The 22,803-nt window shown below is 54.0% G+C and overlaps 1 protein-coding gene across 1 annotated transcript in view; it reads left to right on the top strand.

Annotated features, from left to right (window-relative positions):
• PLXDC1 (plexin domain containing 1) overlaps nucleotides 1–22,803 on the top strand; it is a 65,840-nt gene that overhangs the window by 5,781 nt on the left and 37,256 nt on the right. The window contains exon 2 of the mRNA XM_075559320.1: nucleotides 4,960–5,138. Within this exon, the coding sequence (XP_075415435.1) occupies nucleotides 4,960–5,138 (179 nt within the window). The remainder of the gene's footprint in view (nucleotides 1–4,959; nucleotides 5,139–22,803) is intronic.

The raw sequence follows: 22,803 nt of genomic DNA, 5'->3' as shown, positions 1-22,803 counted from the left end.
CATCCCAGACAAATGGGGAGGAAAAGGTGGCTGGGGACTGAGGTGGCATGGGTCGGGAGGGTAAGAGTCAGGGCTGGGCTGGGCCCCCCGCAGGGTGCCTGGTCAATTCCCTGCTTCCCACCCCTCCCCTCACTTTGCCCTGTCCTTTCATGATCCCCAACCCCTCTTCTCTTTAGAAAACAAAATTCTTGTGCTCCCTTGGCAGTCTGTTGCCATAGGCCTGAAGGTCACCCATTTTAGTCACGAAGAGACTGAGGCTCTTCCGGACATCAAGGGGTTTAAGGTGGCACAGCTTATGGGTAGCTCAACTGAGTAGTCAGTCCAGGTGTCTCCTCCCTGGCGCAGCTCTGGCAGGCCCCAGTCCTCCACCATCCAGGTACCCCGTCTCTAGTCCAGCTTTGATGATGGCTGTAGACCCCCCAGGAACCCCTCTGAGCTGGCCGAGCTGCTCCACTTGTTCTGCGTGGGCTTCCTCCTGGCCCTGGCTCCCTCCCAGGCCCCAGGGCTGCTCACAGAAGGACGAGGGGAGCCAGGCCGGCCAGCCCGGGCACAAACAATTCTGTCTCCAGAGAAAGCTGTGGGCCCCACCCGAGAGGGGTGCACAGTTTGGTGGGTGTGGGTCTGGGCAGTAAGTGGGCAGACTGCCTTCCCATCTCTGGCTCAAGCCTATCTGTAGGCAGCCAGTGGGCATCTTGGGGAGGGGCCTAGGGACCACCCCTCTCCCTGCGTTCTTCCAGGAGCATCTGCTTGTGATCAGAAGCAGAGACGGGAGAGGGGGCCAGCCAGGGCTCAGCAGGCGGCAGCAGCCAAGAATGACTTAATTGGATAAAATGTCTAATGACAAACCAGGGCTCTACAGCAAAGCGTCCTGGCCCCAACCCCAGGCCTGGTCCTGGCCCAGCCTTGCTCCAGCCTCAGGGCTTGCTGAGTCCCCACAGGCAGGGTCATGCCCTCAGGCAGGCGGTCGTGGAGCCCAGGAAGGGCCTGGGGCCAGGGGGACCTTTCTGGAAACTCCAGTAGGCTGAGGCAACTGGCCAGGCTGGCCAGACCACCAGCTCTGGGAGAGAGCTCACCACTTCCAGGAACCCCAGGATAGACCTGAGATGGAGCAAGGCCACAGGTGGGGCACAGGAGACCGCCTCCCTGGTGGTCGGTGTCCCTGCTCCCATAGGTAGAGGAGATTAGATGTCAACTGGAGTGACCACAGAAGGTACGGCTTTGTGGACGTAACTCTCTGGAACAAGATTGAAGCCCCAGCATCTCTGCGGGGCGGCCCCCGTGTGGCCACTCTCCAATTCGGTGAACTCTGCACGAACCTTCCTGCCCAGCACACCCCAGCGCTGTTCTCCAGAGTGTGGCCACCCATCGCTGGCCACTAGCTGGAGTTGGTGACAACGGTGGTGAGGGCGTCTGCTTCTCCCTCTGCCTTCAGGACAGCCAACTCCAGCTCTGCGTCTAAATCCCCAACACCTGCTGCTGCAGATGCACTTCCTCCTCTCACCCCAAGGGCCCGAGGTCGGTGAGGTCAGCTCTCCCCACCCGCCAAAGGGACCCACGACCTCAGATTCCAGGCACAAGCGGGCCCCACACACCTGCACTTGTGAGCCGCTGGACACAGAGGCGGGATTTTCAATAACCCTGCCCCCGGCCCACCATCAAGTCCATTTAGACCCTGTGAGACCATGTAGCAACCCCTCCTCGGCTCCCCTGGTTTGTAATCTTTACTGAGAGCCCCCCCCCAGGGGCCGTGGGCGAAGCAGGGGCTATAACCCAAGGCGGGCGCCGCCAGCCCACCCACCAGTTCCGAGAGAGAAATCGGTGAGGCTGCCACTCTGCCCGTGACTGGCAGAAGCCCCACAGAACCGTTCTAGTCTGCCTCTGGGATCCACTCGAGGGCAGGGGGTTTGGTTTTTGGATCAGCTTTACGGAAGCAGCTCGCGGATCTTTTCCCCCAGGGTGTCGCGGGGTGGGCTCATAGGGCCTGCCTTCTGTTAGCAGTGGGGGCGCCATCACCACCCCTAGGAGCTGTGCGTCCGTTAGGGGTGGGCAGCTCCCCACTGCACAAGTTCAGCGGTTCAAGGCCACCTGCCACACTGGCTGCTGCGCCGGTGGAGATGAACAACCCCGGGGGCCTAGGAGCAGTCCTGCTCTGTCCTACAGAGTCGCTGTGAGTCACAGTCTCCTCGATGGCAGCGGGGTAGGACTGAGCATCCAGAGTGACACACATACACAGGATTGCAGCCTATCTTGGCAAAACAGACCCACACACAGAGCCCTGCACCAGAACCAGCAGTTAGCTCATGACCGGCGGTGGCATGAGTTGAAATCGACTTGACAACCTATCCACATCAGGGGCCCTGGCAGTGTCGTGGTTACTTGTTGGGCTGCTAACTGCAAGGTCAGCAGTTTGAAACCACCAGCTGCTCCAAGGGAGCATGATGGAGCTTTCATCCCCCATCAAGAGTTACAGTCGCGGATCTGGTTCCATCCGGTTCTCCCACCGCCCCCACCGCGGGGCCTATTGGCGGGCAGAGTGGCAGCACCAGGCACTCCAGCTTCGAGAAAGCTCTCGGTGCCCCGTGGGGCGAAGGCATACTGCAGGCGGCCAAGATGCCCCAAAGGAAGATCCGCTAAGGAGGAGCCCAAGAGGAGGAGATGGGCAAAACATGTAATTGCAGAAGTGGAGACAAAGCCAAAAAAAAAAAAAAAGGCAGCAGGAAAGGATAAATCTTCGGACAACAATAAATGCAAACAAAAGGGGAAAGAGGAGCAACGGGAAACCAGGCTGAAGGAGCTGACCAAGAAACAAAAGAAGATACACCTGCCGAAGGCGGAGAAGCGAAACACGAGCCTCTGATGAAGCAGGAGAGAAAGAAGCCAAGTCTGATTCATGTTTATCATGTCTTATCACTGGGCCCTGCTATCTCCCTTCTTGTACAATCCAGAGGAATAGTTTTATCAACTGTTTTGTAAATGCAAGTTTTTTTAGTAGCTCTAGAAACATTTTTTAAAAGGAAATCCCAATTCATCCCATGCTTTTAAAGTATAAATCTTTTTTTTTTAAAGATGTGAAATCATTTACTGGTTGTTTATTTTTTAGGACAACCAGAAAATAGTGGGATGTGGAATGGTGGGAAGATTTGACTGTCTTGGGTGTCAACATAACATTCCATGGGGTGGGGGGAAGTTTTTGTATCCCTAATACAAAACATACTTAATGGCAATTTGGAGTCACTGTCAAGCATTTGTACGACTTGAACATTAGAGTTTTGTTTCCATGTGTGTTTTCTTAATAGAATTGTGTCTGGAAACCATTCTGTCACCATGGCTTTCTTGTCGGGACTGTGTGCATTCTGTCACAGCTTGGGTTGTGGCCGTCCAGTGTTCCCGGCTGCTTTGTTACGTGCCGTGAAGGCTTGAACATTTGAGGGTGTAGTGTGTGTGACATTGAATTGTGGATTAGTGGGACTTAAGATGTAACAGTTTACTAGCATTTGAAGATAATCGTACTTGATCATCTCTTTTTAAAAATGTGCCTCTAAATTTAAAGCTGGAAAGCCACTGGAATTTAGAAACAAATTTTATCTACATGCCATTTTAGGATTTTGGTTACTGCGTTAAGAATTGTGTACATAGACAAAAAAAAAGAATTGCGTACAAATTGTTCATCATGTCTCTGTACTGATCTCAAAGCAGCCAATAAATGCCAGTTACAATGGAAAATAAAAAAAAGAGTTACAGTCGCTATGAGGCGCCATGAGTTAGCAGTGGCTCAATGGATTTGGGTTTTGAGTTTACCAACAATATTGTAGGCATAGTTAATTGAATCTTTGATCAACTGGTTGAATTTATGCACTAGCCCCCACATGGGCTGGTGGGGGTCCTTGGCCAGCCCCCCATCCAGCAAGTTATCTCATTAGTATTAGCCCTCAGATGTGGGCTAGAACCCTCCCAGTTAACAAAGATTTAAACCACTGGGGAGAGCCCAAGATATGAGAGGTGGCCTCTCAGGGACCAGAGACCAGGACTGCTAAAATGTACTCAGAACAAGCCCTTCCCCACCTCCCACCCCCGCAGCAAACTAAACCTACTCATTGCCATCAAGTGGGACCCAACACAGCATAGTATGGCTGTGGTCTCTGTAGGCTTTCGAGCTTCACGAGAACAGAAAGCCTCATCTTTTTCCAGAGGAGCAGCTGGTGGGTTTGAACTGCCAAACTTGTGGTTAGCAGCCCAAGGCATGACCCACAGGCCACCAGAGCTCCTCGCCACAAATCACCCGGCCCCAATCTCCCCTGCACGGAGGTTGAGAAATCCTGGCCTGGAAGAACGTGTTCTCTGGCGGCTAGTCTCCTGAGAGCCCCGGAAAACGGGATGATGTGCTATTTCTGGCAGAGAAATATGGAACTCTTTTGGAAAGGTCTGGGCCAGCGGTTCTCACCCGTGTTGGCAGTGCTATTGAACTTCAGGGTTTCTCAAAATACCCCCACCCGACCCCCTGGGGAGCTTTAAAAACTCCCAATGTCCCAGTCACCCCGCAGGCTAATTACATCAGAATACATGGGGTCCCTAGGGCGGACACAGCCCTCAGGATTGTGTACCGCTGCCCAGCGCATCGGTTGGGCTGCTGCTGCTGAGATTTAACCCCCCACCCCCCTTTCAGAGCAGAGCAGCCTGGCCTTGAGATGAGTCTGAGGCCATCCTTCACCCCTGAATGTGCTGTTCTCAAAACATTCCGGAGCGTCTGTTTCCTCGGCTGCACTCTGGAGAGGAGGCTGCTGGGGGGATGAAAGGCGCTGAGTGTGTGCTTGCCGGGCACCCCCCGGCCTGTGCTCTCGTCGCCCCACATCAGGAGTGGCATGCTGTTGGGACATCTGCAGAGGAAATGGACTGGTTTCTCTGGGGGGGGGGGCTTCCTCCTGGACCACCGTGACTCAGTTATCCATTCCCTCCCACCAGGTCAGGATGCAGGCTGGAGCTCTGGATGGGCCACCCAGGAGACCGTGCAGGGCTGGAGGCGGAGAGTCCGGGAGAGCTCTGGGCTGGAGCCAGAGCCAGACAGGACCCAGCTGAGCAAGGACCTGGTTGGGGGCACCCTGGCCATCGACACACTGCCGGACAATGGTACCAGGGTGGTGGTGAGTCTTGGAGGAGTGTGGGTGCTCTCCCTCAGGGCACGTGTGCTGGTCAGACCCGGGGTTGGCCCTGGCGATCGATCGATCGATCGGAGTGCAGAGAGGGATTCCAGGGGAGGGGCTTGAAGCAGAACCTGGCCTGAGTCTTACATCAAAGCAGCTCAGCCTCCTGACCCAGAGAAGTGAAGTAGCCCGCCCAAGGGGGCACAGCGCCACCACGACAGGGTTGACAGCAGAGACCCGGGTTCCTAACACTGCACTCTCCTACTTCCTGGGGCTCCAAATAAAGCTGGAGATGACACTATTGGTCACATGTGCAGCTGCCAGCCTGGACCCCTCTTCCTCCCATTTCTGTCCCACTCATGGTCCCAGAGAGTCCATGGCCAGAGGCGCCCAGAGGCTGTTCAGCCCAAGGAGAGGGCAGGCTGGGGCAAGAAGAGAAAGCAGCAAAGTTGAAGCTGGAGGGAAGAACGCCTGTGCAAGGAGAGGGCCCGGGGACTGGGAGCTGGGAGGAGTGCCTGTCCTTGCTGCGGCCTGCCCTTGGAAGGCCTCCAGAGGCCTCTGGGTGTCTGGCTCTAACATCGTGGGTCTCTGGCTGTGTGCGCATGGGAGGGTTTTGTGTATCCCCCTGCCTGTGTGTGTCTGTCACCGTGGCTGCGGGGAGGCTGTGATGAGCGTGCAGTCCCCCGGTGGGGCTGATCGCCCACTGAACTGGAGGTTAGTGGTGCCAGCCCAGCCGGCCGAGGGCACGGGAGAAAGGCCTGGAGAGCTGCTTCTGGCACAAACAGCCAGCACTGGAGCGGCTCTGCTCCACGGCACAGGCCGAACCTGACCCGCCGACCGAGTGTGCAGGTGCATATGGCCATGCGTGGGCTGGGCTCGGGGAGGGTGGACACTCAAGACACAGGAAAAGCCAGAAACCACAAGCAACAAGGGGGTCTGCGTCTCGGCTTATATTTCTTTATTTTCTGGTTCAACAGCACATCAGAAACACATGCAGACAGTCCAAAGTGCTTACCCCCAACGCCGGAGAACTCTGAGACATGGGGAGGACTGTGAGTGACAGCTACAAGAAGGAGGAGGGAGAGGATGGAGAGGGGTGAAGGCCTCAGTCCTGGTGGCTTCTGGGACCCCCCGCTGCCAGAGTTATTTCACTTTTTATTTGCTCACAGTTACAGGGTTTATTAGGGAAGCAAGCAGATGACAATTCAGGATCACCAATACGCAGGTTATAGTTCTCCTAATTGGGAGAGTCTCTTCTCAGCCATGCCCACAGACATACCTCTCTCTGGTCCTGGGCCCCTCAGCCACTTTCCTGCCCTCCCCCCCTTGGGCTTGGCTTGGCTTGAGCTATAGAAAGTTCCTTTAGTGCTTCAATGTTGTGTTAGTCCAGGCAGGCCAGAGAAACAAATTCATTGACACTCATATATGTGTAAGAGAGAAGTAATTATGCATCAATAAGACATCCCAGCCTGGTCCAGATCAAGTCCATAAATCCAATTTTAACCCATATGTCCAATACCAGTCTACGCGTTCCTCTTCAGACTCATGAGACACATGCAATTGATGCAGAATGCAGGAAGATCACAGGCCAGTGGGTGGAAAGTCTTATGGATCCAGTGGCAGTAAAAGCTTCTCCAGGGCTCCGCGTGGCTTGTCCACAGGAAGGTGTAGCAGAGACAGTGTGCGTGCGTCCCACCTCCATGGTGAAAGAGAGGAAACCTCCCAGAATCCTCATGAGAAGGCCACACCCACAGGGAGGCATTAATCAGGCTGTGAACTGATTGACAGGCGAGGCTCCACCCCTGTAACCTTTCTATCAAGTTGACATGAAATTATGTAACTCTCACAACTGTCCACGGGACTCTCTATTCTGCTCAGTCTCCATCTGAAGATGCTAGACTGCCAGACTCAGTACCTGGAGGACCACTCCACCTGCAGGCCCCCTGCCTGAAGTCCCTCAGCTGTATGCATTCTGTGGGCTGGAAGCCCACCGCTCCGTCTCGTGCTCTGGGGCCTGCTGCTGCTTCTCTGCTCTTGTTGCTTCTCCGCTGCTCTCTGGGGAATCCCACCATTTAAACTGGGTCGTTGAAAAATTTGATATTTTGTTCCTCAGAGACGTTTTGGCCCTAACTTTAATTTTGCTAAATTATCACCTACAATTGTTATTGATCTCCATGGTTGAGTGCTTTGGGGCCCACACCAGGGTGGCCCTGAGGTGAGGACCTCACTTGGACAGGGTTCCACCGCTCTTTTACCCGAAGGTGTAATCTCAGCACACGGCCTCGCTGCCTCCCACTCTATCCCCCAGAGTGGGACAGCCGTGGTGTGGGGAGGGTGGGGGAGGAGTGGAAGGCCGAGGTAGGAGAAGGGCTCTGGGTCAGGAACACCCAGCATCTTCCACTGGTCAACCACCTGAGCACCTGCTCCGGGCAAGACACCGGTACCAGACGGACTCTGACCCAGACTACAGCGAGAGCCTTGGAGGAGCCTTCTGGAAGCAATTGCCTGTAGGCGTTCAGAAAGGGAAGTGGGGGAACCATTCACTGGGCCTCAGTATGGAGGCAATCACCCCGGGGCAGCCCAGAGCCTCCAGCCCCACCCTGGACCACCTGGTTCAGACCCACTGGAGACGGAGCCTGCAATGTGTCTCCTTGACAGTCCCCACACCATTCATTCCGATGGACGGCCGGGGAACGTCTGCTCTGTAGAGTTTCAAGCTGGTTTGGGGGTGATCGCTCCTGGACCAGAGAGAGAACTGCGCTCAGAGGGTTTCAGGAGCCCCTCCATAGCCACCCCCTCCCGGGAGGAAGCCCTCCTGACTGCCTCCGGGGCCATCTTGCCCTTCACACGTTTGTTTACCAAGGAGAGAGGAGGCTGGGGCTCTCTGAGGTTAGCCAGCTGTCGCAGGAGGAAGCCAAGACACCCCCACCCCACCCCACTCCCGGGAAGACCTCATTCACAGGCTGGAATGATCAGCTGCTTCCTGTCCCATGAAGCTACCAGGATACAGATGCGTTCTGGCAACAAGATGGGCGAGATGTGGCTTAGCAGCAGGGCCCGAGGAAAAGGCCTGGTCTTCCCGGCCACGGCTATGTGTGAGTCAGGAGTGGATGTGGGAAACCCCGCTGTGCTCATGGAAAGCCATGGAACTGGAGACAAGGGCTGGGCCTGTGGGGGTCTTGTGGCGGAATCAGCGCCACGACCACCACTGGCAGTCTGTGCCCCCCCCCTTCCCCGGTCCCAAACCTGCAGAAGGTGGCCCAGAAACCAGAGGAGCCCGGGTGTGGACATCCAGGGTGGTAAATAGACTTGACCCCTGAGCCCAGAAAGAGCAGTCGACAGAGTTTGGGAGTGTTGAGCCTGGCGCAGAGAAGTCTCTAGAAAGGTCTTGTTTTCAAAGACTCGGTCAAGGGCCTAGACCTTCTTTCTCCATAGGGATCTCCACCCCTACGTGGAAGGATCTCATTATTGTTTGTATGGTCTGGCTTCCCTCAGGAACGTAGGCATGGGTTTCTGTCTCCCTGTGTCACCAGTGTTTGGCCCATGGTTGGACTGAATGGAAGAAATAGGGGTTGCTGCCCCCCGCCCTCACCCCTGCTGCCCCCACCCCGGCCAACCAGAGACTTCCAAGAGCAAGGCTGTTGATGCGAAGAGGTTATGCATTGGGGGGCTGTGGGACTGTCTCCTCCAGGGGCCCCTACTCCCTGGCTCTTGGAGTCACACACAGGTGAGAGAAAGTTGGGGCTAACATGTGCTTACACGTGCAGGTGTGCGCCCACACCTGTGATGTGGGTGCCTGTGCCTGAATCCTCAGAGGGACCTGTGCTGCTATAGGACTCTACCACTAGACCTCGAGCAAGCACGCTGGTCACCCTCCCCACCCCCAGCACAGCCAGACCTGACCACCCTGCCAGCCCCCACAGCTGTCTCAAACCCAAACCAGCCCCAAACACAGGCGTTGCTGTAGCGGCCACTCCAGCGCCTGGTGTCCCCACGCGTGTCAGGGTACAACTGTTCTCTAAAAGGCGTCCTGTTTCCCCCTCTTAAGGTGACCCGATTTTAACATTGGGAAAGCGGGACACCAGCGGGACACCATTGATAAAACTCATGTCCTGGCGAAATAGCCACATGGCAGCCGAAAACCGTCTACCCTAACTTTCCCAAAATCGAGACTTTTTAAAACACTGCGGGACACGGGAAAAATTGTTAAAACTCGGGACTGTCCCGCCAAAAGCAGGACGTGTGGTCACCTTGCTCTAAATGTTATGGATTTTGTTGCTGTTGAGATTTATACACACAGTAAAACATACGCGGATTAAACACGAAGCACCATCACATTTTTAGAGCTGTGTCAACCTTCTGTTCTGAGTTGTTCCTCCTTAATGTTCCTGTCTCGTCTTCCGCGTGGACATTTCTTACAAGCGCTTTCAACAGCCAGCTGCCAGCTGTCGTGGGGAGAGAGCATCCTGCTATCCCGGCCCTTGTTGTGGCTCCGATGTGGATCAGCTGCTCCAGGAAGACCATTTTTACTTAACTAGTAAGAGCGAACGAATTAAAGTTACCGTACCTACTCGAGTTAAGCCAACCCGATATCAGCCGTGGCACCTAATTCTACCACAAAAACTGCATAAAAATGTGCTGAAAAACTCGGCTTATACTCGAGGATATACGGTAAGCCAGACTCTCGTTCGGTTTTAAGAAGACTTAAGGGGATATTTTGGGTTTAAGGTTTACAGATTCTCTCATGGCAGCAGTTTCAGGGGTTCATCCACCCTCCACGGCCCCAGAAAGTCTAGTCTGTGAGAATTGAAGTTCTGTTCTGCCTACTCCCCCTCCCCACCTTGATCAGGATTCTTCCGTGGAAACTTTGATCTAAATGTCCATTACGGGCAGCCGGGCACCGTCCAGTTTCCTGAGCCCGCGACAGAGGAGGCACTCAGCCTCCCATTGCATGCCTTCCTGGAGCTCCGGCTCTCCTTTGTCCTCCGTCGCTCCTGGTGAGTCCATGTGGGGGAAGCCAGCCCCTCGCCACGGGTCCAGTAGGCGCAATTGTACGGTTATGATATATAAAGATTATAGTAAAGTCATAGAGAATAAGAGAGACAGAAGAGAAGGTAAAATAAAGGGCTCAGACACAATTCATGGTAGCATGCTCACCTCAGCCCCGCTTGGTGGCCCACGTGGGGATAGGAAGGTGGGAGAGGCAGGAGGGAGAGGCAGGTGGGAGAGGCAGGTGGGAGAGGCAGGTGGGAGAGGCAGGAGGGAGAGGCAGGAGGGAGAGGCAGGAGGGAGAGGCAGAGGGATGGAGGACCGGAGGAGAGGGGGCCAGGGACCGGAGGAGAGCGTCTTTATTGTTTTGGGGCTATTTGTAGGTAGCCATGTGGTATGCATATTCAAGAGTCACATCCGTCACAAGGTGGTGGTAATCACAGTAAAGTCTCTGAACTCACAGGTGAGGACCCCTTGGGGGAAGACATGAGGGCGACGGGCGCCTCGCAGGGAGGAGATCTACAGGGAGACGGAATCAACCATGTGCTCACTTTAAGGCAGCACAGCTGTTTGGGGAATGACAGTTGTTAGTTTCCCACAAATCAAGCCCAATTCCCGTGCCTGGATGGCTGCTTGCCGGCTCGGCTCGTGAGGCCCCAGGTACTAGAGATGCATTAATGGTCTCTTTAAGCCCATTAACCTGGGATTCCCATGAAACCATGACCCCAGACCTTCAGCCTAGGACCCAAACTCGGTGACATGTTGCGCTGTATGCTAGCGATCTCAGCAGGTCCCCTGATTTTTCTCCTGTCATTGTTTCTATTAGACATCTTTGGTTGCTGTTGTTTTTAACGACACGTTGTTTGCCAGCCCGGCTTTATACAGGTGCACACACAACTTATGAAAACCAATGACTGTTATCAGCGATGTAACCCGATTCTTTATCATTGCAATCTTTCCATCACCCTTAATCCCCGCCTCCTCCTGCCCCTGATACCTACTAATCAACGTTGGCTTCTCATCATTTGCTTTTTCTTGTCATTTTATACACGAGGTCATAAAATACTTGTCCTTTTGTGATTGGCTTCTTTTTCTTTTAAATGATTTTTTAATTAGATACTTTTATTGTGGGCTGTTACCTCTATCACAACCCATACATTCATCCATGTGTCAAGCACATTTGTACCTATGTTGCCATCATCATTCTCAAAGCATTTTCTTTCTACTTGAGCCCCTGATATCATCTCCTCATTTCCCCTCTCCCTCCCCCATCCTCTCTCCCTTATGAGCACTTGATAAGTTATAGATTATTATTTTCCATATCCTACATCATCCTCTGTCACTCTTCACCCACTTTTCTGTTGTTCGTCCCCCTGGGAGGGGTTATATGTTGATCCTGTGATCAATTCCCCCTTTTCCCCCTACCTCCCTCTTATCCTCCTGGTATCTCTATTCTCATTGTTGGTCCCGAGGGTTTATCCCTCCTGGATTCACTGTGCTGGGGACTCTTATCTGTAGCAGTGTACCTGTTCTGGTCTGATTTGTAAGGTAGAGTTGAAGTCATGATAGTGGCAGGGAGGAAGCATTAAAGAACTAGAGCAGTGGTTCTCAACCTGTGGGTCATGACCCCTTTGGGGGGGCCAAACAACCCTTTCACAGGGGTCACCTGATTCATAACAGTAGCAAAATTACAGTGATGACATATCAGTAAAAATAATTTTATGGTTGGGGGGGTCACCATAACAGGAGAAACTGTATTAAAGGGTCACAGCATTAGGAAGGTTGAGAATCACTGAACTAGAGGAAAGTTGTATGTTTCACAGGTGCTATACTGTACCCTGACTGGCTCGTCTCTTCCTTGTGACCCTTCTGTAAAGGGATGTTCAATGGGTTTTGGGTCTCTACTCTGGTCCCCCTCCCCCCTCCGTTCACATTGGGTATGATTTTGTTCTGGGTCTTAGATGCCTGATACCTGATCCCATCGACACTTCATGATCACACAGGCTGGTGTGCTTCCTCCATGTGGGCTTTATTGCTTCTGAGCTAGATGGCCGCTTGTTCTCCTTCAAGCCTTTAAGACCCCAGATGCTTTATCTATTGATGGCCGGGCGCCATCAGCTTTCTTCACCACATTTGCTTATGCACCCATTTTGTCTTCAGCAATCGTGTCGGGAAGGTGAGCAACACAGAAGGATTGCTTCTTTTTCTCAGCATAATGTCTTCCAGCTCCACCCATACTGCCACGTGCATCATGATCATGTTTCTTCTCCTGCAGACAGAGGACTGTCCTCTGTGTAGATGTGTGTACCACACTGGGCCATCCACTTATCTGCTGATGGGCATTTAGGTGGCTCTACCTTTGGGCTATTGTGACTCGTGCTGCAGATGAGCACTGGTCTCTAAAAGACTCCCTTCTTACCCCTTGAAGTGTTGTTTTTGAGTTTTCGAGTCTGCGCTGTCTGCCGGCTATCTATGAGGAGTGTAGTTGCTGGGTCGTGCGGCTTGAGGAACTGCCACTGTGCTTGGCACCGCGACGATGCCGTCTTGCATTCCCACCGACAGTGGATCGGCGTTTCTGTAAGGTTTTTCCCCAGTCGACCTCAGGCCCGCCCCCTTAGTCTGCAGGCCGGCTCCCAGCCTCTCACCTGAGAGCATTCTGTAATGTTTTCAAAGGCTGATGGTTAAAAGTCAGTCGCCAGGTCATGCTGCCGAGGCACCTCTGGGTGGACTCACACGGCCACACCTCCTGGTTAGCAGCCGAGGATATTAACTGTGGACACCACCCAGGGAGGGCCCCATGTCCCCCCCCACCTCCAAACTAGGTCACGGGAAGCCACGGACTTGGCAGGAACCCAGAAACACCCAGGGACACCTGCTTCTCAGAGCGCCTGCAAAGGGTCTCTGATCGCTATCACCTGAGCGGGGCAAACCTCTGTGCCAAGGCAATCTGGTGTGGACAGTGCCTCTGTGGCAGGGAGGTGGGCAATTGGAGAAGAAAGTGAGCTCGGTGGGCTTCATTCGGTCTGTTTCAGAGAGCGTTCTAGAGTCTCAACAGGAAGACTTGCGTTTTGCATTGTCTCCCAGCCTACTGCAGGCCCATAGGACCCAGCTCGGGGTCCCTTGGCTCTGGGGCCACCTGAAGGCTCTGTGGGACCCATGAGTGGTTGCTGTTCTCTTTGAGTCACCTACACACCCTCACCAGCGGCCCCTCACCCCCCACCTGGCTGTGTGCTCAGCTTCCCTTCCAGCCCAGGTCTGGGGCCCAGCCTCTCAGCTCAGCCTCTTGTGGGGTTCCTTCTGCTCAGTACCCGGGCCTTCTCTGGGCCAGCCCCCCTCTGTATAGTGTGTGCTCTTTTCTAGCTCAGCATCTCTGGTTCCGGGGTCCTAGGAGCTGCCAGGTCCGCACCCCCACCCTGCTCTGGCAGCCCAGAGGCCCTGGAGTCACTGGGATTTGGTTAGAGAGCTCTGGTTTTGGGTAAGGTTGTTTGTAAGTTTTCCCAGCCTAGAGAGTTCCAAATCCTAGTCCAAGGTTTTCTTGGTTTCTTGGTTCAGGGCTGGAGCTGGAGTTTGTGAGTGTAAGGGCTTGGGGTTTTGGAAAGCCCTTCCTTGACTTCCTCAGGGAAAAGACGCCCCCACCCCAGTTTTCCATCTTGGCCCAACTTCCCCAATCCCAATCTCCCCTCTGGCCCAGGACAAAGCTGCCCAGCTCAGCCAAGTTGCCCATGGCAGAGCCTAGGAGTGTGTTGGGGCCCTGCATCTGGGCAGGCACCTTGTCACCTGAGGCAGGGAGAGGGACAAGGGAGAATGTGGCATTCCTGGGCTCCTGCAAAAGGAGACCTCCCTGGGCCCCGCAGTCCCTGGCCTCCAGGCCTCTGGAGGTGTCTTTGCAAGAATTATGGTACTGCCACCTTTGGAAGGTGGTAGGAGTTGGGGAAAGACAGGCAGACAAACTCTGTGCGTGCAGACACAAGAAGAGGAGCAGAGAAGCTTAAAGAGTCCCCACCGCTGCATGTTCAGTAGAAGGGCTGGGGGAAGGAGACTTCTGGGAAGGGAAGGGGGTGGCTGGAGGAGGCGGATGTGGTAAAGACAGGCAGGTCCATGAGCTTGTGAGAGGTATGGTGTCCTGGGAGGTAGAAGGTGGGATTCAGACAGCCAGCTGCCAGCTGTCCTGGAGAGTGTCCTGCTGTCCTGGTCCCCCCTCACCCCGCCTGTCTTGGCTCTGATGTGGGTCAGCTGTGTGGCCCAGAGCTGGATACTTAATCCCTCAGTTCAGGAGCCCCATGTTGGGAGGCCCTGCTAGCCTCAGTTTCCCCAAATAGGGTGGTCGATATTGCTCTCACAGGGTGGACATTCCAGAGAAAAATTCAGGACACCTGTTGGGGTCTCAGGCCACACTGGTCGCCCCGTTCTGCCGAGAGGGTGCCGCAGCACCCCTCCAGACTGACCACCCCCAGGAGGTTTGTCTTCTGTTCCGGCTCCTTCCCGGGTTTTCTCATGAGGTCTTGGTCTTAGTGCTGAAGGTCCCAAGTCCTGGAAGTCCTCCACTCCCCAAGCGCTGGTTCCAGACAGGTACAAGGAGCCCTGGTGGCACAGAAGGTTCTGTTTGGGGCTGCTGACCCCAAGGTCAGCAGTTTGAAACCAGCGGTGGCTCTGAGAGAAAAAAAAGAGACTCCCCCGCCCCCAAAATCCTCAACATTTTTTTATTTGTTTGAAATGAACTTGCTTATCACTAAAGACTCCAAGTTCACTTCTGGTGTACCTTTCCTTCTTTTAATTAGCTACTCAGACCACAGTTTAGGTTTGAGGGATAAGGAATCTGGAGGAATTGTTATTGTTTTTCTGTTTTTTCGCTCTCATTTTTTTACTTTTTAAAAATTATCCTTAGCTCTACCACATTGAGGTAGTTTATTGTGTCAACCTGGCCGATAAACACATGTGGGGTTAATTGAAGGGCGGAGGGATAAATGGCTCAGTGAGCCTCGCCTTTTGAGTTCTTGGGTCTCTTGCCTTGTAATGATCGAACCAGGGTGCAGTTACTTTGGCCACTTCCCTGCTTCAGCTGGCAAGGTTCACTTCCTGCAGGACATCCCCAAGGAGAAGCCACATGGACCTACCCCGATGCAGCCCTGGGTGCTGGAGCAGCCGTGTGGAGACCCCTGCCAGCGCTGAGATGTTTACACGTTCACTGATTCGGCTTTCCTCCTGCAGGCGGCATCATTGCATGTGCTTTGTGAGGTGGAGGAAGACTGTGGATTGGTGTCGGACATATGGGTTAATGTTGGACTTGTGGGCTTGGGCAGCACTGGGTTGGGATGTTTTCTTGATGCCCAGTTACCCTTGATATAAAACTCTCTCTTATACATGAGTTTCTGTGGATTTGTTTCTCTAAAGTACCCAGACTAACGCACAAATAATCTGTGGTCTAGTCACTCTTTTTTTTTTTCATTCGATCTTTTTTACTGTGTATTAGAGACAGGCTTCTATTCCACAGTTCACACAGCCTGTGCTTCATATCATTGATTGCAATCCTCTCAGTTCAAGATCACTTATTCCACATTCTCCCTGCATTTCCTGCTTTTAAAAAAGTCGTTTTACTGGGGGCTCGTACAATGCTTCTCACAATCCATACATCCATCCAGTGTGTCAAGCATATTTGTACATTTGTCGCCATCATCATTCTCAAAACATTTGCTTTCCACTTAAGCCCCTGGCATCAGCTCCTCATTTTTTCTCCTCCCTCCTCACTCCCCCTCTCCCTCATGAACCCCTGATAATTTATAAATTATTATTTTGTCATGTCTTACACTGCCCAATGTCTCCCTTCACCCACTTTTCTGTTGTCCCTCCCCCAAGAGAGGAGGTCACATGTAGATCCCCATCGTCATAAATAACTATATTTATATATGTACATAGCTGTATTTAGACCTCTATAAATGCCCTTCACCTCCTAGTTCTTTCCTCTATTTCAAAAAGGGGACTTTTAACTCCCTTCAAGAGTTAACAGCCTCCGGACCCTGGGGGCGGTTCTGTCCTGTCCTAGACCGTCATTCGGAGTTGGTGTCTGCCCGCTGCAGTGAGAGAGGGGTCCTGCCCAGTCATCATGCGGAGCCTCCGGTTCTCCCGGAGAGTGTGATGGATGAGCCTATTGGTTGAGGAAGTTAGGTTGAGGTGAAAAGGGAAAAAAAAAGGACATGCTTTTATCTTCAGGCCTCACCTGGGAGTACAAAGATGACGTCATAGTCGCACAAGAGGAGCTCCTGGTCTGGAAGCTTCAGGGGACCCCGTTTCATACCCTCCTGACTCTGCAGAGCGTGGCAGGCCGGGAACAGCAGCACGTCGGCAAGGCCGGGCTGGGTGGTGGCCAAAGGGGCTTGTTCAAGGCACAGAGTCTCGGGCCCCTCGGGCAGGACCTGGTTCTCTGGTGACTGATGGAGTTTGAGCGGCCCAGCCTTCTAGCAAATGCTTCCAAGCAGAGGAAATGACTGGAGGCGGCCTCTGTACAGTCATCCCAGGTGTGTTGACAAGAGAACGAACCCTGCCCAACAACAGGGGGACCGTGAAGAAACTGGTGATTTTTCTTTCCAGTGGCTTGGCTTGAAGCCTTTCAGGTGACAGCCAGCACAATCGAATCCCTGCAGGTGTCGTGAAAAGTGACAGAAACTGCTCACTCAACTGCTTGATCAGCAGGATTATAACTGCAAAGGTTTGTGCCGGAAAAAGACCGGAGGGAAATACGCCAACAGAGGACCAGATGGGGGTGGCCTATCGCCGTGGTCTCTCGTTGCCCCAGGACTTGGTGACTGTGTGGGATGGAGTTGGCTGTCACAGTCTCTGGGTGGCTGTCGGCTTTCAGAAAGGCCACGTGTTACAACATCCCTAGGGTAAGATGGTTCTCTTGTCTCCGCGAAATGTTGGAAAGCCAGTCCACCCTCTTCTCTGGGCTTGGTCCAACCCTCCCCTCTTCCTGTATCCAGGGCCCTCTTAGGTCACCCTCTCTGACACTCTTCCCCCCATCCCTCCCCCCATCAGTGTTGGACTCTGGTGTCCAGACTAGCCCTCTTTCTCTAGGAAAACATGATCCGTTCTAACCACCAGTTGCCACGGCTTCATGACATTCCACACGAGCACATTATGACGGCAAATGTCTTATGGAGGCTTATTTTGACCAGAGGTGCCAGCGCCTCCAGGAGGTCCCCAATACCCCGCTGTTGCTCATGTCCATTCATAGAGACCCTACAGGATAGAGTAGGGCTACTCCTTGGGGCTTCCAAGACCGACTCTCGATAGGAACAGACAGCTTCCTCTTTTCCCAAGGACACCTGCCGTCAGCAGTCCACCGCCTACCCCCCTGGGCACCGGGCTCCTTTCCAGAAGCTGAGGGAGATTATTAGGCAGATACGGGGGGTGATGGACCAGGAGTCCATCCGGGGCACTGGCCCTAGTCTGTGGCTTTACAGCAAACTGTCCCGTGAGGGAGGCGCTTCTAAACATTTCAAACAACACATCCAAACTCACTGCCATCAAGCAGATTCCGACTCACAGTGACCCCGTAGGGCAGGGTAGAACTGCCCCTGTGTGTTTCCGAGACTGACACTTCATGGGATCTGTAGAGTCTTCTTTCCCCCCCGCAGTGACTGCAGGTTTCAGACCGCTCCCCTGTGATGAGCAGCCAGCCGCAGTCACCGCGGCGCTCCCATGGCTCCATGGCCTCTTTAATTGTAAGGGACCAGAGAGGTGACCCTGATGGCCCAAGGTCACATAGCCAGTGAGGGAGGAACCAAGGTCTCACTGCCTTGGAGTCCAGGCTCGGCATGAGTGACATGCTGGCTTAGACTCTCGAGTCTAGCTTCTGGACGGAGCAGTGCTGTGTAAACATGCATGTTCCTGAGAATCCTTGGGAAGCTCGTTTAGGTACAGGTCTTCCTTCAGCAGGGTGGGCCCAGGATTCTGCATTTCTAAGGGCATTCAGGGGGTGCTGCTGCTGCAGGTCTGCATGTCCTGTGAGGCCTTACCAAGCGGTGGAGGCAGGGCTTGGGAAGCTGCCTTCCTCCAGGAATGCCATCCTTGCCTCCCGGGTGGGACCCAGGTGCTTGGAGCGCCATCCTGACAAGCCTCGCCAGCCCGGCCTCGCCAGCAGGCCCTGCGGGGCGCCCTTGGTTGCTTGCCCCAGCATTTCCACCTGCCAGTTGGCTGGCAGGTGATGGGCCAATGGTGACAGCTTAGCCGGAGTTCCTGCCCAGAAACGTCTTGAGCTCCGCCAAGGTAAACGCCGTCCAGTGTCCTGCTGTCAGGAATGAAGTGTCTGGCGGGCCTCCGGGCATGAATAATTGAGGTGGAAGAAGGACCGTAACCGTGGACGTTTAGGACGGGGCTGGGGTGGAGGCAGCCACCCAGTCAAGCCCTTCCCTGGAAAGGTCCGACAGAATCACCGTAATCGCGCCCGCTTATCAAACACCCCTGGGGGCCTGGCGCTGGCCTATGAGCTTTACATTGGTCTCTTTCCTACATCCCCCCCCCCCACTATGACGTAAGAGGCAAGTGCAGCAATGGTTCCCGGCAGAATGAAGAATGAAACAGCCCGTGCTGAGAGCAGAGAGGAAAGCCGAAAGCGCTTCCTCCCCTCCTCTCTTTCCGACTTCTGATTGTGCGAATTAGGGGAAGGACTGTGGAGCAGAGCCGAGTTTTACCCCATCAATTCCTGCACAAGGGATTCAGCTCATTCGCTGTGATCCCTTCATTTCTCCGGCTTCCTCCCTGGGATTTGTGCCCATTCCTCAGTCTCTGAACTCGGTCCTTGGGACCATGGTGCCCTTTTGCACTTCCAGGGTTGACTTTTTAAAAAGCGGAAACCAATCCAGTTCCAGACTCGAAAGGTAAGGGCCACGATCTTGGGGTAGGGGTCCATTTAGTCTCTAACTGACCAGTGAGCCTGGTCACTCTTATGATTTTGAGTTCAGTTCCCCATTTTCCTGTCATTCTCTCTAGCACCTTGTACTGAGATCCTCTGAGCAGCTGGCAGGGGCCGCTGGGCACCAGAGGGGCTCACTGTTTCCATGTGTCTCTCTCTGAACGGGAGTGGAACTTTCCACGACTGCTCATGAACTTAGAAGATCCCCATTGATCGTATTTCCCAGGTTCAGCGACTCGTTACCTCAAGGTGTTTGGCTCTGTCTAGGCAGTTTTCCTAACTCTGTCCCCTGCATGCTCCACTATATTCATGGGCATATTTGCAACAAAAGTAAACGCACATACACAAATATCCTCTGTCAAACCTGCTATCGATCGGTGAATATAGTCCCACTCCCCCGTTCTCACCTGCGCGTCACCTGCGTGTCTGCACAAGCCTCGGCTCAGAGATCCCCACGCTGGCAGGCTTGGGTGGAGAACCGGATTGGCCTCTTTGGCCTGTAACTCTGTAAACCTCTCAACGTCTCTCCTTGTCTTCATCATTTTCCCCCTATTCCTCCCCTCCTTGTGGATGGCCTTCCCTAGCATCCACTTTCACAACTGTACCAGTCTTCACTCCTAGCTGCTAACCTCAAGGTCAGGTGTTCAAACCCACCAGCTGCTCTTCCAGAGAAAGATGAGGGTTTCTGCTCTGTAAACACGTATAGCCTAGGAGATCCTCCATTGGGTCACTCTGAGTCAGAATGTGAAGTAGAGGGACGGCGAAAAAGAGGGAGTCCCTCGACAGAGTGGATGGACACAGTGGCTGCGATCCTGGGCTCAAATATAAGAGCCATTGTGAGGAGCATGCAGGACTGGGCGGTGTTTTATTCTGTCATTCGTACGGGGGGGGGGGGGCTCTCAGAGTCCAAAGTGGCTCCACAGCACCTGTGTTCATCTGGGTCGACTAGAGAAACAAATCCATAGACACTCATATGTGTATAAGAAAGAGATTTATAAGAGCAGTGGAATATTGAGAAAACAGCCCAGCCCAGTCCAGATCAAGTCCATAAGTCCAATATTATCCCATAGGTTCGATAGCAATCTATAAAGTCCTCTTCAGACTCCCGAAACACGTGTAATAATGCTGAATGCAAGAAGATCACAAGCTAGTGGGTGGGAAGTCTTGTGGGTCCAGTGGCATTGTAAACATCCCAGTGCTGGCAGGAGTCTCCATGTGGCTTCTCCAGCTCCAGAAATCTGGCTCCATCAGCCTATCTCCATGTGTCTTCTCCACAGGGAGTGATCATGGGTCCCCCCTCCAGCGAGCTATTTATCTCCAAGGTGCCTCCAAGTGAGGTCATCAAGCTACGACCTGATTAGCAGGCTAGACTCCACCCCTCCCCTCTGAATCCTCCATTTGACACCAGATTCTGCAACTACCACAGCACCCAACAGCAACCTGAGTTGGAACCAGCAGTGGGGTTGGCTGTGTGGTGTTTACACTGAATTGAGCTGTGGCTTTTCTTACTGGCTTCTGACAGTCTCCCCGTTGTCAGCTTCACTTCGCAGAGAAGGGCGTGGGGGAATCTGCAGACACTTCCCTGTGTCCAGAGGGCTCCACTTATGCCGACACTTTCTGTGGCTGTGGAGAGCAGCAGGGTGATTCCCAGAGGAGCTAGTGACTTCAGTGTCACCTGCTGTCTGTGACAGAGAAGGATGCTCTACTGGACACCGCCACACTGCCTAGTTTCAGCCCAGCCTCCCATCACTGTGACCTCCAACACTCGCAGTATGCCAGGGTCTGAGTCCTGCGCTTGGCGGGCACCAGGTCTGAAAAGATGGGCCGGACACAGTCCCTGAGCCCCCTCCTCCTTGAGGAAGACGCAACAAGCCTTCCAACGTGAAGACCTGAGGGATCTGAGCCAGTGACTGCCAAGCGACCCCCATCCTCTCCGTGAGGAGGTCACTGTCTCTGTGTGACTAATCTGGTTCCAGTCACAGTGTCTCTACTATAGTCCTGTGTTCGTGGGCCTCAGTTTCCCCACGTATAAAATGGGGCCGATCTTTTTACGGAGCCTCAGGGTTGTCCTGCAGTGGTGAATGGGGGAGTGCCCTGCGCCATGACAGTCGGAACTCTGCAAATGCCTGCTTCTCACCGCCCTCCTCCCAGTCTTGTGGGTACTCCCTTAGCGGGTTGGTTCGAAGCTCTGCGTGGACCTGACCCCACCCCACCCAGTGCCCGCAGCTCTCTTAGTCGCACCCATCGCATGCACCCTCTCTGGGCAGCGCTCTGAATGGATGCAGCTCCTAGCTGCCCTGTCCTGGACACTACCAAGGCCACACCATGCCAGGCAGGGTGGCCTTAAAGCGAGACTCAGCCCTGCTCCTCCTGGTGTGCACAGGGGTCTCAAGAAATGGGGTCCTCTCTCTCCTTTGGTGTCTTCAGACTCGTTGGGGAGATTCTCCTTGAGAAATAGAGGCAGAGACTCCTTGAAGTTCGGCCTCTCCTTCAGCCAGAAAACTCTGCGGCAGTTAAGAGACACCATCGGAGGGTCCTTTGTGGAGGAGGCAGGGGAGGGTGTCCAGCATGAGGTGAGTCCCTCCCAGGACCACCCCTCCCCCCACATCAGGGCTGAGGCCCATGGCCAGCTCGAAGGCTTCTTAGGAGAGGCAGGACCAGAAAGAGGCCTGTCAGCACCCGCTTGAATGGCACACTGGAAAGGTGGTGTCCTACTTTGGACTCAGGCTTGTTCCAGTTCCGGTGTGGGAGCTGCCTCCCAGGACCCCCATGTACCTGGGGGCGCTATGCACTGCCCGCTGCTGGCCTGCTTAGTTTGCTAATCCAACCCCCCCCCCCCCCCCCCGGTCACCTGCGCGTGTGCTGAAAAGCAATCAAACAGGCTGACAGGGGAGCAGGCTGCCAACCAGCTACGCCCTGAGGTCGCACACTATCGTTATTGGTGGTCTATAGACGTCGTCGAGTCGGGTTCTGAGCCATAGTGACCGAAGGAACGGCAGCCCGGTCCTGCCCCGGCCTCACCAGGGTTCCCAGGCCTGAGGTCGGTAGTTTGAAACCACCAGGACAGTGACACCGTTTACAGAAGCCCAGGGTAGTTCTACGCTGCCTCAGGCCAGTGAGTGATTGTCGTGGATTCAGTTGTGCCCCTCCCCCCATGATGTGTTGGTATCTAGCCCAATGCCTATGGGTGCCATCCTATTTAGGACTCAGGGGTCTCTTGGTTACGTCAATGAGACCACACCAGGATCCGTGTAAGGCTTTGTTAGCTATAAAAAGAGTGAAGCAGGTAGCATGCGCAGAGGGGAAGATGCAGGCCGTGCGGGAGCCCACTCAGGAAGACAGACATTGACCCCACGTCGAGAGTGTCTGTCCTGGGAGCTGGTGTCAGGCCCCAGACATCCAGCCTCCTACACTGTCACCAAATAAATTTCCGTTTGTTAACGCTGTCCGCCTGACGCAGTCCTGTGACAGACATCAGTGTAAGAAACGGTGAGGTTTCTCCAGTGGGTTGTACCTGGGTTCTTGGCTTCACACGATGAAAGAAATCACACTGAAGCCTGTTCTGTAGTCCAAGTGGGTTTTCGGGAAGGACGGGACAAGTTTCAGGTGTTGCAGTCTCACAAGGGTACCCACCATCTCTGGGGAGCATGCCACGCTGCGTGTAAGCCACTCTGGAGTTCACAACTGGGCATGAAAAGCCACTTGGAAAAGAGCAACCACGCATGCGGATCTTGGGGGACCCCGGGAGACCAGAAGCCCGACAACCCT

The sequence above is a fragment of the Tenrec ecaudatus genome, chromosome 10 (assembly GCF_050624435.1).
Source record: "Tenrec ecaudatus isolate mTenEca1 chromosome 10, mTenEca1.hap1, whole genome shotgun sequence".
NCBI classification, from domain to species: Eukaryota; Metazoa; Chordata; class Mammalia; order Afrosoricida; family Tenrecidae; genus Tenrec; species Tenrec ecaudatus.
The sequence above is the reverse complement of the archived record's forward strand: the minus strand, read 5'-3'. Positions and strand labels throughout refer to the sequence as shown.